Source organism: Haemaphysalis longicornis, unplaced genomic scaffold (assembly GCF_048455015.1).
Source record: "Haemaphysalis longicornis isolate Haplotype H1 unplaced genomic scaffold, Haemaphysalis longicornis Haplotype H1 scaffold_2, whole genome shotgun sequence".
Lineage (NCBI taxonomy): Eukaryota > Metazoa > Arthropoda > Arachnida > Ixodida > Ixodidae > Haemaphysalis > Haemaphysalis longicornis.
The window spans coordinates 271,978,229-271,996,664 of record NW_027526295.1 but is presented as its reverse complement, the minus strand read 5'-3'; the positions used below and the strand labels follow the sequence as shown (position 1 = coordinate 271,996,664).

The following is an 18,436-nucleotide window of genomic DNA, read 5'->3' as shown; positions in this document are numbered from 1 at the left end:
CAGACGGTGCGGCATGCGTCGGAGGCTGTGCGCTCCGTTGTTCGCATTTCTTTTAATCCCCCGTGTACAAGCTTACGTCCCGAGCGAGGCTGAAACGTTTTATGCTGGAAAGCTAGAAAAAGCACATTTCTTTCTCACTGTCATAAAGTACTTTTGTCACATTTAAAGGTAAAGCTTATTCTTTGAATTCTTTGTGGTCGAGAAGGCTTAGGATTGGCCTAGAAAATTTTAACAAAAGGTGTACTTTGCTGATCGCTAATTGCTACTTCTGTAACTAGCGTGCTTAAATTCCTCCCATAGGTCTCAGTGCATGTTTCTAACACAAGTTTACGACGTCGAAGGTCATTCACAGTGCATTCGTTACCTCCATCTTCAAGCAGCTGTAGAGTCATTGACCTGTAATGAAGGTGAGGTTGTCTGCTTCGCGTCACAGTCCGGGAGGCCCGGGGATCGATTTGCAGACCAAAATTTACCCAATTTGGTTTTCAGCTCAGTTACTTCAATTTGTTTACAAAAGTTTCATTATGAAACTTCGTATCACTCGAAACATTATTTGACATGTTTGTAATTTCTGAGCAGCTGGCTGTTTTGTGCGCCACTCTTGGTCACGATGGCAGACATTTGGCCTAGTGAGTTCACTAAAGTTTACAGCTAGCAGCTACGTCGCGTGCATGGAAGAGTACCACGAAAAGGAATGAGAAAAACAGGTGGCAAGTCTGGACACGCGCTTGTCGTCACCCGGCGGCTTGCATCATTGTGGATAGCGGTAAGTGAACGACAGGTAGAAGGAAACGCAGGTGGCAAACCCAGGCGCGGCAGGCCTCGACCCGCTTTTATTGTTACACGGCGGCAGGACAAATGACATGAACGTTGGTTGAATTTGAAGCGATATGATTACATGATGTCGGCCATCACAACACCAAGCGAAGCCTGTCACCACACACGTAGCTTCGTCTTCTCCTTCTTCCCCTTATTGGGGAAAAATTCGCTAATAAACTAGCTTGGAACCACACAATGTCCGGTTGTGGCTTATGCAGATAGAAGCTCAAGCATAATATGTTGTGACAGCTGAATTGTGATGTGACGTGATTGTAGGGTTTAACGCGCCGACGCAACGTAGGCGATGAGGCGCGCCGTAGTGGAGGGCTCCGGATTAATTTTTACCACCTGGGGATCTTTAACGTGCGCCGAAATCTCGAACACACGGGCGTTTTTGCTTTTCGCCTCCATCAGAAAAGCGGCCGCCGCGGCCTGGAATCGAACCCGCGACCTCGTGTTCAGCAGCGCAACACCTTAGTCACTGAGCCACCGCGGCGGGTGTGATAGCTGAATTGAACTATGAACTAACTCATTTGAACAATGAATAGAATTTATGTAGGCTGACCACAAATGTTCAGATGTCTCGCAAAGCCTGTTACAGCGCACTCCTCTTTAATTTTTGCGTTAAATATTGCCCAAGGAAGCAGTGAAAGTGGAATAAGGGCACCACCACTCCCCGTTGTTGAGTGTCCTTTTTTGGAGTTACAAGAAGGTCAATTCTTCGAGGTTGTTGGGTTTGTTGTGGTAAAAGGCGACAGCACTGGGCCTGACTCACGTTTACAGCGATATTCGCCACAGTTTTAAGGCGAAATTGGATTTGTTTACAGCGAAACGCGCCGTGTGGTTTTCTGTCACGGGCAGGTGTAAAAGGCATTGCATAATTTGGTACACAATACGGCGAAAGCACCTCAAACCTTCTACAATACTTCAAAGAGGCAAGCGCATAATATCAATGCGTGCAAGAACACGGCGGGAGTGGAGGGAAAATCTCCTGAAGTTACGCTGAGATTACACATGCACGCAAGGCATGCTCGAGAAAAATGCCCTGCTGTTGCTGAATTAAGATGCGTACGCGGGAAATTTGGTGCCTCATTGCATGATTTTGGTTTTGCGCCAAGCCTAACTCGAAGAAAGAATAAAGACAGGAAAGAGGCGCCTGTATAAAGACAAAGGCGCCTCTTTCCTGCCTTTATAAAATTAGCCGTTAAACGTGGCTGCACTAACGTACAGTCATGAACAAATGAAACGGGATGATGAAAATATCAACCAAAACACACAAACAGCGCAATTTCTTTTCATTCAAGTGAAATTTATGCGTGGCGTAATTACAGTAACCAAGTTTGGAAATCGGGCTCTAAATATACCAATAGTTCGTGGAACGTCCACGAACAGTGTTTTTCATTTTTGCGTGTTCTGGTTCGCATTTCCGTGTTCGCATTTCATTTGTAGATGACTGTACTCAAGTGTTGAGCTTGTGTTGCTGTTGTTGTAAAACGTTTATTCAGAAAAAGGGAGAGGGGAGGGGGAGAGAAAGAATTAGGAGCGGTGGGTGGCCATCCTATTTCGGTAGGCCGCGCAGGGTCGCCGCCGCCTTCGCCCGAGAGATCAGGGTTTCCTGGCCCTCGAGCTGGCAACTGCGCAACGCGCTCTCCCATCGCTCTACAGAAGGGGAATCGGGTGGTTGGGGGTTCAGTGGGCACATCCAGACAAGGTGCAGGGTCGTGTTGGGAGTGTCGCAGCGTGAGCAGTTGGGTGCATAGCAGGTGGGGGAGATGCGGTGGAGGGCGACGTGGTTGTGGGATGTGTGAGTTTGAAGTCTTCGCCAGATGCGGGCGTCGGGAACGGAGAGCGAAGGGTAAGGAGGGGGATAAGTGCGTCGGGAGACCCTGTAGTGGTACAGGATGTCGGTGTAGGTTTTTGGAGATGGGTCAGAGCAGGCGGGCCGTGGTCTAGGTTGGGGCGGCAGGCCTCGTCTGGGAGGTCCCGGGTAAGAAGATCGCGGGCCGTGGCGTGAGCCACTTCGTTCCGAGGGAGGGATGTGTGGCTCGGTGTCCACACGATGCGGGTTAAAGGTAGAGCGTGGCGTTGGGACAGGATGTGGAGTGCCAGGGTGGAAACTCTGCCTTGAGCGTAGCGGCGGCAGGCGGCTTGAGAGCCCGTGAGCACCATGACAGTTGGAGTCGTAGCGTGAGCGATGGCGAGGGCTATAGCGGCTTCTTCTGCCGTGCTCGTTGGTGCTGTTTGCAGGCTGGAAGCAACGAGTGTGGTGGCGTCGGAGCGCACTACGGCAGCTACGTGTGCTCGTTGTCGGGCGTAGGGAGTGGCGTCGGTGTAAAGGGCAGTTGAATCATTGCCGTACTTTCGAAGATGGAGGCGGGTCCGATGCTGTCGTCGTCCAATGTTGTACGTGGGGTGCATATGGCGTGGGATGCGAAGCATCCGTATGTTCGCGCGTCGAGAAGTGGGTATTCGTTGGGGGGTATCGGGAGTCTGCTGTACATGTCGACCGAGCTTATGCAGCAGGTGTCGGCCCGTTGGGGTGAGCTGCAGTCGTTGCAACTGGTTGTTTATGTGGTCCTCCATCAATTCGGTGAGAGTATTATGGTGACCGAGTTGCAGTAGCCGTTCGGTCGAGGTGTACACGGGCAAGCCAAGCGCTGTCTTGTAGGATTTCCGAATTAGAATGTCAATTTTGGCCTGTTCTCGCGGTTTGAGGGCGAGGTATGGAGGTCCGTGGGGGATCCGACTGGTTAGCATTGCTTGGAGAATGCGTGAGAAAAAAATTAGGAGAAGCTCTCCGAGTGTTTTCCAGGGTATGTGAAGCAGTTCGCGTAAAGACACTTGCCTTGAGTGATCTAGGCCCATTTGAGAAAACAGATCTGTGTGAAATGACTAGTATGTGCTTATTTCCACAAGCTTCATTAAACATCAAAGCGCCCTTCAAACGAATAAGGACGCACGAACAAGAAAAATACATTCAAAAGAGGGAACTACCATAGGCATACCCGGACGTTGTGCCGAGTCACTATACTGGGGTACAAGTTAAGAACAGCAACGGAAGTTGCCGCTGTGCCTCATCACCGCAGCCGGCTGTTACTCCGCGCGCCGCCAGTAGTGCGTTAGTAGGAATATTTTGAACATGGCACGAGCCGTCTACGTAATTTTTTGTGCTTAATATGCTTATAAAGTACTGCAACGAGAACACAAACCAACTACGTGAGAAAAGCCAGACGATATTACGCATTCCTAGCAGTCTCCTTTCAAAACGCACGGGCCCGTTGACATCCGGGTCCGTCGCTTATGCGGAGTGATACCGTAAAGGAGCTATTGCCGTTCTTAACTTGTTCCCCAACATAGGCCAGGACGTGACTACGTAATCCAGGGGCCTCATTTTCAGGGGAACGGAAGTCACAGTTGGCCAATATCCCCGCTGTCTGTCACCGTCTTAAGTTCATGTCGCGATTCTTTGAGCGCATATTTAAACTGACTCTGCAACACTTCCGATAAACGCTTTCACTCTTTCCTTCGGGTCTGAAGAACTGAGAGAGCTTTAGTTATCGCCAGCACGGAGCGGCAGTGCGTGATTTGCTCGTCGCAGCAGATACGCCTTCCATTTCTGCTTTGCTTTTCAGGCGATTTTTTAAAAGTGGCTACGGAATGCGTTTATTGCTGCAGCTGAAAGGAACCCGGCCAATAGCCACTGCATCGCTCTTACCACGTAACTCAAGCGCTCGAGGAACGCCAATACCGGCAAAGAGCGAAAAATATTTGGAGCCAGTTTCCAAATTATCTGATGGGCACACATCTGTAGTTTTTGGCTGAGGTACTTCGGGACCCCATAATCTAAGAGCAAGAACTCGACGTGCTTGTTATCATCGACGTGTTTGTTATTATCATCAAAGCTTAATAGATGGCGGCTTGGGTATTTGTGAAGTCACATGCGCTGGCTTATATGTTGCAAGAGTAAACAATGGAACCGATATGCGTTTAGTTCAAATGAGCTAAACGCAAAGATGCAAAGATGTTCCGCGGAGACGTCGGAAGCCTTTCGAGTAGATGACGGGCACGCGTGTTGAAATATTCCTTGCAACAAATTAGACGTGAAATAGGCAAAAATGTTCACATTATCGCTCCACTCAAGCCGGAAGGCCGATGTCCGTTGCGTCATGCAATGCCCCGATTGTTAGGAAGCTCTCCACATGGTGACGTACGTGCGGCGACTGCGCTTTGAAGAGCGGAGAAGAGCCTGTAACGCCACCAATGCTAGGCACGTCCGGGCTACCAGGCTCGGCCAATAAGGCGTACACAAGCACAAAAGGAGCAGGAACTTCCTTTAAAAATGAACACGAGATGCATTACGAAACAAAGGAGAGCACATAACCAACCTGTTACCGAGGGGCGTGTAGCATATACGCACTGGCCACGGAAGAAAGCTACGTGACGGTCACTGAAGGGTAAGTGCTTTCTAATAAATTGTACAAATCGGAGTATTCATTAAATCACTTGGTAGCCTGGTTGTTCTTGTTCTACGGAAGTTAATTGGCAGCTAATCAGCAGTGAACGCAATGCCTTTACGCGAAGGAGCACTACGAGGCATTTCGTTTTTACCTTAACTGGTGCAGGTGAGTGCAGTGGCGTGCAGACGAGTGCAGAATGTTACTGGGGGTATAAGGAAGTAAAAAAGTGAACATATTCTGCCCTGCTTACCCCAATGCAGCCAGTGCAAGCAAAAAGAAAATGCCTCCACTGAAAGCAGGAGAGAAGCAGAAAATATCTAGATTAGGAGTGTATTGCCACTCATTTATTACGACCCCCAGTAAACTGAACCGTACCTCGTGACGTCATGTAGACACAAAGAAAAAAATTATTGAAACGACTGACGATGTAAAATAAATTACACAGGACCCGTGTAGTTGTGTGCACTTCGTCAGTCGTTTTTTTTTTTGAAGCGAAATCCTTCTTTGTGGGACCGATGGCTTCCTGTAAAAAAACTAATGCATTTACCCATAGACCCGTTGGTCGACTGAAAAGCTCTGATAATATCTCTGGACACGCTGCGTGTGCATGACACCTGGCGTCCATTGTGTCAAAGCGGTTACTTGGAAATAGCGAAAAAGGAAGGTTTCTAGATAAGGCAATGCGCGCGTAAGTACAATAAGCCACGTATCTGTATACATTTAGTTTGTAGATGCGTTTACATAGTGCGCAGAAAATCAATCGGCGCATGAATTTGCTCTTCGTTTGCGATTCGGGTCTTTGAAAGTTCGGCAATCGATTGGACGCACGTTTAGCGAAGGCTTTGACGCACTCTTGACGCAGGTTGTGATGTCAGAAAGCTTTCGCGCTTCTTCTTTAGGAAGGTGTGTTAAGGTTTTTTGGGCTGTTTGAACGAAATGAACGAATACCACCTTACTGAACTGAGAGTTTTTTGAACAGTTCATCTAGCTTGGGCTCAATACATTCGGTTCTTCCCAGTCTCTGCAAGCATGATCATGCTTTCTTCAGCTTGTTTAGCACTTAATTTGATGTTCTTGTTCAGTATTTTTGGGACATCTTGCATTCGAACATGCCATTACTTGCCGCCGTTTTCTTGTTCGTTGCAGCGGGACACCACGTCCTCGAACAGAGCCCCCATGGACTCCAATATTCTAGCGGGCGCCGAGTCACATACGTGGACTGTTGCTGTAAAAACAGCTCTGACCTTTGTGTCGTTGATGATCGTGACCAACTTGTACCTGGCCTGGACGAAAGGCATCTACAAAGGATCCAAGCAGATGCACGGCAAGACAGTTATTGTTACTGGAGGCAACGCTGGTTAGTAGCACACGTTTACAATTGATGTCTACCCTATAACCGAAGTCGCTAGCCCTAGCAAAACCTTTACGTGCTCTTTCTGACAACCATAATGAAACAGCCCAACTTTCGTCATTGAATTTTCCCCGTAATACGTTGTGAGACGCTTATGCATATTTTTCCTTTTAAAGGAGCATTTCGCATCTGTAGTACTGTGACGACGGTCTTTCGTATAACTTAAGCCCCTGATTGAAGTGAGTTTGGAATGGACTCTTGCCCATTTTGGTTTTGAACCCTCTCCTGTACCGGGCGGCCACCAGGTATAGGCAAGGAGGCAGCCAAGGAACTCGCAAGGAGGGGGGCCCACGTCATCTTGGCCTGCCGCAACATGGAGAAGGGCCAGCGGGCGGCCGAGGAAATTTTCGCGGACACGGGCCGGACCGTCGCAGTGAAGCGGCTCGACCTATGTTCGTTCAAGTCGGTGCGCCAGTTCGCCGACGAAATACTTAACACCGAACAACGGATCGACGTCCTCATCAACAACGCCGGAATTTTTCCAGGTAGGTGCGCCGTGCTGTGCTAGCATCGGAGATGCGCCTCCATTTAGCTGTTGCCGGCGGTGATTGAAACATTGGCCAGACGGACCATCACTAAGGAAAGACCATCACTAAGGAAGGAAGCGAGTGGGCCAAACTTAAAACGGCTTCTTATAGGGGCAACAATCGTTACCGTGCTCGGCAGCCCAATTTCATTTCCGCAGTTTGTTTTATCCGCCCGCATGAGGCCGGAAATATGAGGTGTGCCGCTTACACTTGGCATTGCCATTTCTCTTCTATGTTTACGTTAGCTACGAGCTTTGCTAACAAACATTCGTAACGATACCCGTTGGTCGGAGTGCCGCAAGATAAGTTTCAAATTGCTGCCCCCTCCTCCTTCCACCCACACAAACATCCCGTTCTAGTTCAGCATCTTCCACAAAATATCAGTGCTCATGCGTTCGAACATTTATTAGTTCATTGATGATCCATGCTAGACAGCCGAAGCACATGATGAAGCTGTTCAATCTTGATGGGGAATATTCGATTGATTACGAGGTTTAACGTGCCGACGCTACACAGGCGATGAAGGGCTCCGTAGTGGAGGGCTCCGGAATAATATTTTGACCACCAGGGGGTCTTTAACGTGTGCCGAAATCTCGAACACACGGGCGTTTTTGCTTTCCGCCTCCTTCAAAAAAGCGGTCGCCGCAGCCGGGAATTGAACCCGCGTCCTTGAGCTAAGCAGCACAATAAGCTAAACAGCGCCATAGCTTGATGGGGTGTACATAGAAGGGTATATAAAGCCGACGCTACGAGTGACCGCATAACTGTCTTTTACCGTTAAAACATAAAAATAGTCGCACTCTGACCTTGGCGTCACCATCGTGTTTCAGTGGAGAATGGATTGCATAACTTAATTTTTTTGACGGGGTTGCCGAATAAAGCGCAGATGCCCTCTATTAGGGAGTCATAAAAATGTATTTCTAACTTATTTTAATATTTATATCACCTGTAATGGAAGCGACTAAAGCATATATGTGGTCATTTATTGGTTAGAAACTTTTTTTTTAGCGTGAAGGTTCGCATTTCGCGAACACAAGCTGTTCGCTGCAAGATTTCTTCCTGACAACAAGTCTGTTATCTTTTTTAGATCGGATACAACTCACGGGAGACGGCTACGAGGAGTGCTTGCAAGCGAACTATCTCGGCCACTTTCTCCTGACGCTTCTCCTGACTGGTTGGTCAAGCATCACCTTCTGTAACGAGGCGACTCAGATATATCAAACTCCTGCTGATAATGATAATGACCGTAATGCTTAACCTTCATGAAAAAAAATTATCCTATGAACTGGTTGAAGGGGCTGCTAATTTTTCGGAAATTAATAACACTATTGCAAACACAGCGTTTTCTAGCCCGAGTAAATTTCCGTATCAAACAAAGTAGGTAATGAATAAAAACTGATACCATTCTCTTAACCAGGAAAGCTATTTAATATCAATATGTAGTATGATGGGGCCTAGTAGCGCAATAAATGGTCTTTTTTTATTTGGTATGTGTCGAGAGAGAGAGAGAGAGAGAGAGAGAGAGAGAGAGAGAGAGAGAGAGAGAGAGAGAGAGAGAGAGAGAGAGAGAGAGAGAGAGAGAGAAATCGACTTTATTGGATCAAAAATCCTACGGAGGCTGCAGGCGGACCACGCAGGATCGCCCACAGCCCGACTATTCTAGGCCTGTCGTCAAGGCGCGGTGTCCCCCCGAACAGCGACTCTTACCCACATTCTCTGGGACTGCACTACGGACCTGTGTCCACCCGGGTCACACCCGGGGGGCTTACCGACGGACGTGGTGTGGGCTATGCAGTCAAGAGACTATGAAGTGCAGTTGCAGGTAGTCCAGCGGGTCGAGGCGGCTCTCGCCCGGCAATCCCGAGGGCGGGCTGATGCCGCGCGGGACCAAGGGATGCGAGCCCTGGTATGTGTCGATAAATAGCTTTGTACTGCGGAGCGCCCGAGGAAGATGTTTCCCACGTGATGCTAGACTGCCCATTATACTCACGGCAAAGACGTGAACTTTTACACAAACTCCCATTAGAGAACCGTCGTGTGGTGTGTTTAGAATCTTTACTAGGACCATGGCCTGATGCGGGGCTTCAAAATAAGGTTGTTCGTGCCCTGAATGTGTTTTTTACCTCAACAGGAATAGTGACAAAGTATTAGGTGACATATTAAATTTTTGTCGTGACTCAGTGACCACCAACCCAGGAGGACATTTTACAGACAACTTTTAGTACTCACGAAAGTGTGGTGCACAGTGGAATAGTATAGCCGGGTCTATGACCCTGTATTGGTGAAATGGAGTAGCCGGGAGAAGATCCGCTTCCAACCTCTCCACTCAATAAACCAGTTAAACCACCACCTTTACACGGCAGCGTTAGCAGGACGCAATATTCGGCGGAGTTTGCGGTTTATGCATCGCCTAAGCAATCGCCGAAAATAATTTATCACGGGGCTATAGCAATGAGTCAGTTTATGGCTCAATGAAACAAAATGGAATGTTAGAAAGCAGGGCATGCTACAAGGCATTGCTCCAAGGACTAGTGCTACATGTAGGCTATCCACACGCAGAGACACTGCACGCGATTGCAGCTGCACGCGATTTCAGCGCAGGCTGCCGAGGGATTGCTACTGACCAGAGAAGCGTCGCTGTTAACATCACAGCACAGGACTGGCTGACTTTGGTATGGTCGGGCGCGCTCTGTATTTGCGACCCCTTTACACCTTTGAATCGCATACTGCTTTTGTGCCATGCAAACGCCACGCGTGCCTCAATTTGGAAATACTGAACTGAAACCAGCTTAATATATAGCGGATGATTTGTGCCGTGAAGTCTCGTTGATACATTTTCACGGGAACTGGAAAATAGAACGTATTATGCAAAAATTGTTTTATCTAAAGGGGTTTAAAAAAAGAGGAAAATTGGCATACTCCGTCAGCAACTCACTTTTATTGAGCAACATTGAAGTATCTGGTCAATTTACGCTGCAATTTCTTCTTTTCAACGTCTAGAAGTCAATTCTCCTGAAAGTAAGAAAAAGAAGCTGCCAGTATTTTACACTTTGCTGGAAAGTATTTTGTAGTACGACAATCCGTGTCGGGCAATAAATCGGTGAAGCCAGCCGCTGGACGGTTGGAAGTCTTCCATGCCCAAGGAGCACGCGATGTTGTCAACTTTTTCGCGTAGGACTGACCCGTCGACGTTCGCTCCTGCCGTTGCAACATTTCGCGTTTGTTTTACAACGGGACTGAAAATTTCAAGCTTCTTTCGAAGTTCCTCTTGCTGTTGAGCGTCGACGCTGGCAAACCGGGCTCACGTGCCAAGTCCGCGCGCTTCCTCTTTCGGGTTCTCTTCGAATTTGCGTACAATTCACATTTTCTTTTAAACTGGGGGCCTTGCATTTCCTGGACATTGTCACAAGCCTGGCAGCACCACCGCACACAGCAACAAGGCAGCCAGAGGAGAACAAAAAAGAATAGCCTCAGAACTGCAGCAGCACCACCGAACAGAGCAACAAGGCAGAAAGAGAGCAAAGAACAGTGCGGGAATCACGGAGCATGGCGACAAGTCGGGAGGGGAAGTCGCGCCCGCCGAGAGCATTGCGCGCCGTCTTCCTTGATTATGGTACGTGTCGCTAGATGGCGTGGTGCATCGCCTGACGTATCATCATCATTGGACGGAGCGGCCACGCCTGGCAGCGATGTTTTTGCCGCAAAACCGGCGCTGCCGCGGCCTCAGCGGCCCTGCAACGTGCAGACCGTGGCTCGTTGGAATGCGGTTTGAACTAGTATACCGAAGAATCAACGTGAGATTTCTAAAAATGTCGGTCAAGATCCACTTTCGCGGTCATATTATCTAATTTTCGGAAAAACTGTGACCATATTAAATGCACGAAAATGCCCTATTTCTGAGGGCCGTTGGCCGCAAATGCAGAAAAAACTTATTAGGTTGAAAAACGTATGCAGAATCGTATCAACGAGAGTCCACTGTAGTGAAAAATTGATGATAATTCTAGAAACACAACTCTTCCTGTGGCTACACGCGAAAGGCGGACGTGGCTTGCGCGCACATTATTATTTTGGGACGAAATGTCATCTCATGAAAAGCAATTACATTTGAAGCTGTGAGAGTTTAACTAAATGAATTAATATACCAGTTTGGCCGATGCCTTCTGTTGAAGTCTGGTTTCACTACTCTTGAGTTAGTCTGCCCTATGACCTTGACGTTTTTCCCATTTAGCGTTACTAGTCGTTCCGTTTGATGAAAGGTGTTGTGTCATGCAGAGCGTTTGAAGAAGAGCGCTCCGAGTAGGGTGGTCAACCTGACGTCTTCCCTGCACCATGTTGGAACCACGCACCGACTGGAAGAACAGGCGAGAGGCACTCACCCCTGGCTGACACCAACGCTCGCATACAGCAACTCCAAAATGGCCATGGTCTCCTTCACCAGGAGGATGGCTCACAAGCTGCAGGCATACGGTGAGTCTGCTACGCCCTGACCTTTGTCAAGACCTTACCAACTAATGCGCGGTTTGCGCGGATAGCATTGCCTATCAACTGGGAAGGCGCGCTGTAACATAACCGGCAATAGCGCCTAATGGCTGGATTAGGTGCTGTTACTTGTAAAACTTGATCCATCATTAGTGGGAAGAGCGTGACTTATTACAGCCTTTTTACTGCAGAAGGTGTTGTGTCCTCAGGTGCAGGGCAAAGGTACGTATATACGTACCGGCGCCATGGCACCATTATCGTCATCTTCACGCCCGGCTCCTCATTAAGGGGCACAGGATGTACACTGTTCTCTAAGGGCACTGCGGGAGTGACAGCAGCAGTGGAGGGGAAAGGGAAATTCAAGGGCAAAGGCATACATTCTGCCGGCCTAAAGCCGTGAAAGAAGGTTAAACGGTGCATGCAGACAGACGTACAGTACGTGTATGTATGTATGTACGCATGTGCGTATGTATGTATGTATGTATGTATGTATGTATGTATGTATGTATGTATGAATGTATGTATGTATGTATGTATGTATGTATGTATGTATGTATGTATGTATGTATGTATGTATGTATGTATGTATGTATGTATGTATGTATGTATGTATGTATGTATGTATGTATGTATGTATGTGTGTATGTATGTGTGTGTATGTGTGTGTGTATGTATGTGTGTATGTATGTATGTGTGTATGTATGTATGTATGTATGTACGTATGTGCGTATGTATGTGTGTATGTATGTATGTATGTATGTATGTATGTATGTATGTATGTATGTATGTATGTATGTATGTATGTATGTATGTATGTATGTATGTATGTATGTATGTATGTATGTATGGGTGTGTGTACCTGTGCTTGCATGTGTGCGAAGTTACTTGCCCGCACAATGGTAAACTATTAAACGATAGTTTTGTAGTGTTGCTTATAACTTCAAGCCGCTGTAGTCAAACTGCCACTCGTTCTGGCCTCGTTTGTACAGCCTTGCCCTCCTTTCCATTCTTGCGAACTCCAGTTTTTTAGCTGTGTTCTGCTAGCTGGCCCTCTTCTCCTAGCAGATGACACGCCGACAAAATCGCTGTTCTTGAGCCTCTCCTTATTCGGTGACGCCAATGTTAGGGCCATTAACAAGATGGAAGTTGTGGACTTTCGGGTGGATTACTAATTGCAACGCCAAGCTGGCGCTAAAACGAGTGATTTTACTAATTACAACGCCAAGCTGGCGCTAAAACGAGTGATTTTACTAATTACAACGCCAAGCTGGCGCTAAAACGAGTGATTTTTATACATAACAGCTGCCTCACAAAAAATTGTTTGTGCAGTTTAGTGTGTATTCGTCTTCCATATTCGCCTATATAAACATCGTTGTTTATACGTCAGTAAATGCATTAATTTACCTTTTTTTTCTCTTACAGCACTTCACCTATATTTCGGAAGCAATTACTGCAAAGCTTTATCTTATTTTCGCTCCTTCTTTGGCATCTTTTGCAGGTGTGACAGTGAACGCCGTGCACCCCGGCATTGTGAACACCTCCATAGCAGACAAGGAGTCATTCATGACATTTGTTCTCCGTTGTCTTTACAACACCATCGGCAAAGTAGGTTCTCTGCTATTCCCCCCTTGCCTAAAAAACTAATTGCCGGAACTTCAGGTCATCTTTCATCTCTCACAAGCTGGATAAGAAGTTTCACATTGAATTCAGGCACTGAAAAACCAAGGTGAAATATGCTCTCCGTATCATTGTTGTCCGAAATTATGCAGCGGTACAAAACACAAACAAAAAATACTCTAGCCAAATCTTCGGTTTTAGCTCTGCTTTGCTGATGTGCTAATATTTTCTTTTATTTGTATAGAGTAAACAGTTTATATTTTTATATTTGGGAGAACATGTTCTTTTTTGCTGGAAGTGCATAGCTGAATTTTCTAGAACGCAAGAATGATACGCATTCGAGGACAAAAAACATTTTAAAATGGTGACACAATTCCCTGAATACAAGCCAAGCCACATGGTATCAGCTGTAGACTACAATATTTCTATTAATTTAGACATTATCCTATGGGCATAATATAACAGGAAACCAACAAACTCATACGTAGCTCCTCCCCCAAATACTTGATTTCCTCTTGATAAATTTTTCATCATCATCATCATCATCACCATCACCACCACCATCATCATCCTACTCAGGTCCACAACAGGACCAAGGAATTTCCCGTTGACCTCCAGCCGCTCCTGTCCTGCGCTGCTTTCGTCCCCAATGTACCCCGAATTTCTTTATTTCATCATTCCCCCGGGTAAGAGTAATGAGTGCGGTGTGTTCCGTTGCTGAAAAATCTAAGATCTTATGTTATCACTTTAGTTTTAACAGCGAAGGCGTTCTTGGTCGAGGCTGTCATTGGACGAGGCGTGGTAACGCGGGCGCAGCGATGTAGAGCGGGCATAGCCGAGCGAGGGGGAGAGCGAGCGCCATGCCCACGTACAGCGTAGGGGGGGAAGGAAAGCGAACACCAAGCGCAGGTGGACGGATTCATGGAGAAGGGGAGAGGAGCAGGCCATATGGAGAGCACGCGCCCAACAGATAGTTCGGAGGAGCGGGCGAATGCTTAAAAAATTGGTGAGTTGCGCGCTCTCCGGGAGACGAAGCCGCTCGTTGGGAACGCCAGATGGGGTTGGCGGGAGAACGGGAATCTTTCTGCTGGTTTTGAGAAGTTTTATGGAAGCCTTGCGTTTAGGGAACTCCAGGTGGCTTCGCTGTTAACACGACGCTAAGGCAGTGAAGCTGGGCTAATCTTTGGGGTTTCTGTTTCATCGTGCAGTTCAGATCGTAATGTACCGGAATCAACTAGGTGAGTAGGGACATATGATAGAGCCCAGTGCAAACAATAATAAAAGTGAATCCGTAACATGAGCCTAAATTGCACTGCGTATTTTAGTAATCAGAAAGTATCATCTTAATCATTAAAGCGGGAAAGTCAACAAACAGAATTTAAGGAGAATCTTGACGTGTATTGGTATTGAACGATATTAATTATCGCTTAGCATCAGTGCATGTATTCCGCTGGAATCGGTTGCATGGAATATATTGTTGGTTATATACCAAGGCATGGAAAGTGTTTTTAGTTAAGAATGATGGCAAGTAAGTGAAAATAGCAGTGTTTGACCGAAAGAGGGGCATCGGGTATTGCCTTTTTGGGCGTCCTGGTATTCTTTGTCATTGAGAAAAATCAAAGGTTATAATGTAATTTTTACGCAGTCAGTTCCTGCATGCGTTGACAGAAAATCGAACTCAGTTTACAAACTCAGCCGAAGATTACCACAGTGACCCAATCCCTGTGGCTGCTTTGGATATTCGAAAACAATTGTCTGAATAACAGGGCTGCTTTAAATAAATACTAAGTATAGCGGCTTTATTTCAAAAGGAGAAGTATTAAACATCGAGCTTTCTGTGCGGCCATAACGAGGCTTGAAAGCCTGTAACTTCTGCCCATCAAAAAGTGTTGCAAAAAAGTGTTCTATTATTTGTAGGCGGAAAAATGTATCAATTGTCTAAAACTCACTCACTCACTCACTCACTCACTCACTCACTCACTCACTCACTCACTCACTCACTCACTCACTCACTCACTCACTCACTCACTCACTCACTCACTCACTCACTCACTCACTCACTCACTCACTCACTCACTCACTCACTCACTCACTCACTCACTCACTCACTCACTCACTCACTCACTCACTCACTCACTCACTCACTCACTCACTCACTCACTCACTCACTCACTCACTCACTCACTCACTCACTCACTCACTCACTCACTCACTCACTCACTCACTCACTCACTCACTCACTCACTCACTCACTCACTCACTCACTCACTCACTCACTCACTCACTCACTCACTCACTCACTCACTCACTCACTCACTCACTCACTCACTCACTCACTCACTCACTCACTCACTCACTCACTCACTCACTCACTCACTCACTCACTCACTCACTCACTCACTCACTCACTCACTCACTCACTCACTCACTCACTCACTCACTCACTCACTCACTCACTCACTCACTCACTCACTCACTCACTCACTCACTCACTCACTCACTCACTCACTCACTCACTCACTCACTCACTCACTCACTCCCTCCGGGCCTTCAAGTTATGACCAATAATATATTATGGAGAACTTGCTGCTGGCAGCTAACTCTTTACGTGAAGTTGCAGAATGGCAAAGTGCACGCATGTATTCCTTCACTCATACTGCAGACTCCATGGGAGGGAGCCCAGACAGTCGTGCACGCAGCCGTGGACGACCGATTTACCCACGACACTGGCAAGTATCTGGTGGACTGCAGGGAAGCGTGGATGAACTGGAGAGCACTGGGCGGGCAGGAGGCGCGGAAAGTCTTCGAGACTAGCGTCGGACTCGTCGGATTGAACCTCGGCGAAGTTCAAAAGCTGTTTTGAAGTGGAAACGCTTGTGTTAAGTCTGCACTACAAAGTCAGCGCGAAATATGGTTCCTATAAAGGTGTAATATACATATCACAGTTGTTCGGAGTGTTTCTTCCTTTGTGGGACGGTGCTTTTGTGTCATTGTTGCTTAGCTTTCTGAGCGCCTACCAACTGCCTAAACACGGCACTTCAGCTTTTAAAATGTATGCTCATGTTCGTGGTTGTTCTGAGATCAAGCTAGGAAATAGTAAGTAGTTTACTTAAAAATACATTAAAAAAAAGCGTGCTTTCGTTTAATCATTCATATGGCGCACAGGATCCCCTGTTTAAATTATTGATGTATGCTTTTATGTGTGGTTACCTTGTGCAACATGGTTGCTTAATCTTGCTTGGAATCCCTGTTGACCCATGACAGAACGGAACAATGATATGCCAGGAAAATGGGAGTCATATGGAAGTTTACCGTCCGGAGTGACCTGCTTACGGTGCATCGGTCTATAAACAAGACACAAAGTACAGCAAACTTCCAAGTCACTGTAAACAATGCCGCGAACATCTCGGCAACTCCAAGAATGCTACGGCCGTCCCTTTCAAAATTCATGTCACGCAGACAGCTACATACACTAGACAGACGCATACATTACACCAACCGAGTGATCTGTCCCAGCATTACATACATAAATATCCAGGCCGTCCACACTGTAAGGTATGCGGTGGCTATCTGGATAATGGACACACATATTGACGTTGTGTATACGGACCACATTGTCTCCCCCTGTTCTCGCCCCCAACCCTTTCCCCGCTGATACCTCGTATTCGGCGTCAAGCTGGGCCACTCCCCCCGAGAACCTACGGCCCGCCCTGTGGTCCCGGCTGGCTGCCCACATTGAAGCACTCCGTGCGTGGAATACCCCTTCCACCGAGGGAGCACGTTGCGGCTCGGACTTGCGTCGCTAAATAAAGTTTGTCCCCTCTCTTTCTCCGCCTGTTGTACTCTATGATACGGAGGAACTCTCAATGGCACATTAGTAGGAGGTTAAGTGCAGCACGTGAAGCCGCAGAAGCCACAATGCGTCAGTTGCAATGTTCCCCCACACATGGCGGGTGAACATTACGCCGTCATCAGCGAATATGTTCGAAAAACTAACTAGTCAGAGTGCATCCACATAATAAGCATATATGTTTTTATGGACTAGAGAAGCAAACTTCGTGGCACAATAATATGGCAAATTGAAGGGGGATTAGCTGCAAAACTGAAAATTACAGCAAACAATTTACAATAAATTTGGGGGTAATTAAAAGAATTGTGAGACCAATCTGTGCTACATGTGAAGGTGATTGAACAGGGATAGCGTCGCGTATGCGTTGTAATAATGAAGCTATCACTCTTATACGATCTCTTACCCCACCTATTATTCATTGGCAGACTACATATTGGCGGAGTAGCGCAGCGAAACAGCTTCCCCCCCGATGTTGCCGATTAACCTTGTTAGGAAGGAAACAAAGAAAACTCATGGAATTTTAACGCAGAGGGTTAGGGGCCCCATCGTGCAGAAAAGCCAGTGTCGTCGTCGTCGTCGACCGTGAGCCGGAACAGCCTAGCGCCACTTGCGCCACCCATTTAAATCCCCGAGTTCGTAAGGCGCCGCTACCTCGACAGATGGCGTGCGTGCAGGCGGCGCGTCCCAGCGACAGCCGACGCGAGATCCGGCACGCTGCAGCAGTGCAGTTACGCCGGCGATGTCGGCCTCGTAATTCCGAATGTACTGTAGTCGTGCCTAGGTGCAATGCCTGCTTCAGGCTGCGGCTAACTCGCAGTTTCATGTCATGCAGGAAACCGTAACTTGGAATAATTCGCCCTTGCGCCAAGCAGTGTGGTACGGGGCGCTGCGTCGGGCGTGTTGAAGTATAAAAGGGTGCAATTTCGTGTTAACATGACGCGACCAAACTGACTTCACCGAACTCGACCGCCAACGCCGCAGACTATAACGATGCCCAATACGTCGTAGGGCTCAATCGCTCCCACTAAGTGTGTGATGGATGATGGATGAACCACGGCTGCTCGATGGACCTTGTTTTCATCGAGCGGCCGTGGATAAGCTGTCGTATATCTGTGCCGGGCGCGCGCACCAGGGCGTCTTGCTCACCGCGTTCCACGCATAAAGGCAAAGTTTGGGCATCCTCGAAGTTTAATAGCGATTCATTGCGTGAACCTTACAATTTAAAAAGTTCATTATTGTTTCTTACGCACTCAAGCTGCACCTGGTGTATAAGGCA

At 47.4% G+C, this 18,436-nt stretch overlaps 1 protein-coding gene across 2 annotated transcripts; it reads left to right on the top strand.

The window, feature by feature from the left end:
• Positions 1 to 4,869: 4,869 nt before the first annotated feature.
• Positions 4,870 to 16,241, top strand: LOC144170717 (retinol dehydrogenase 12-like). 2 transcript variants are annotated; one of them, XM_077700690.1, is made up of 8 exons: positions 4,870 to 5,273; positions 6,423 to 6,633; positions 6,933 to 7,172; positions 8,302 to 8,388; positions 11,487 to 11,681; positions 13,192 to 13,298; positions 13,353 to 13,419; positions 15,973 to 16,105. In XM_077700690.1, exons 2-7 carry the CDS (start codon positions 6,453 to 6,455, stop codon positions 13,380 to 13,382), a joined length of 840 nt encoding a protein of 279 aa, XP_077556816.1. In that variant the 5' UTR covers positions 4,870 to 5,273; positions 6,423 to 6,452; the 3' UTR covers positions 13,383 to 13,419; positions 15,973 to 16,105. The 2 variants fall into 2 exon arrangements, with proteins under 2 accessions (XP_077556816.1, XP_077556815.1); XM_077700689.1 differs by lacking the exon at positions 13,353 to 13,419 and having other exon boundaries at positions 4,871 to 5,273; positions 15,973 to 16,241.
• Positions 16,242 to 18,436: the final 2,195 nt, after the last annotated feature.

Bases quoted from the DNA above. Each gene is read 5' to 3' on its own strand.
- LOC144170717 (XM_077700689.1), top strand. From the start codon at position 6,453: ATGGACTCCAATATTCTAGCGGGCGCCGAGTCACATACGTGGACTGTT. The intron at 6,634-6,932 runs GTTAGTAGCACA...GGCGGCCACCAG, and splicing joins TGTTACTGGAGGCAACGCTG to GTATAGGCAAGGAGGCAGCC. The intron at 8,389-11,486 runs GTTGGTCAAGCA...TGTGTCATGCAG, and splicing joins CCTGACGCTTCTCCTGACTG to AGCGTTTGAAGAAGAGCGCT.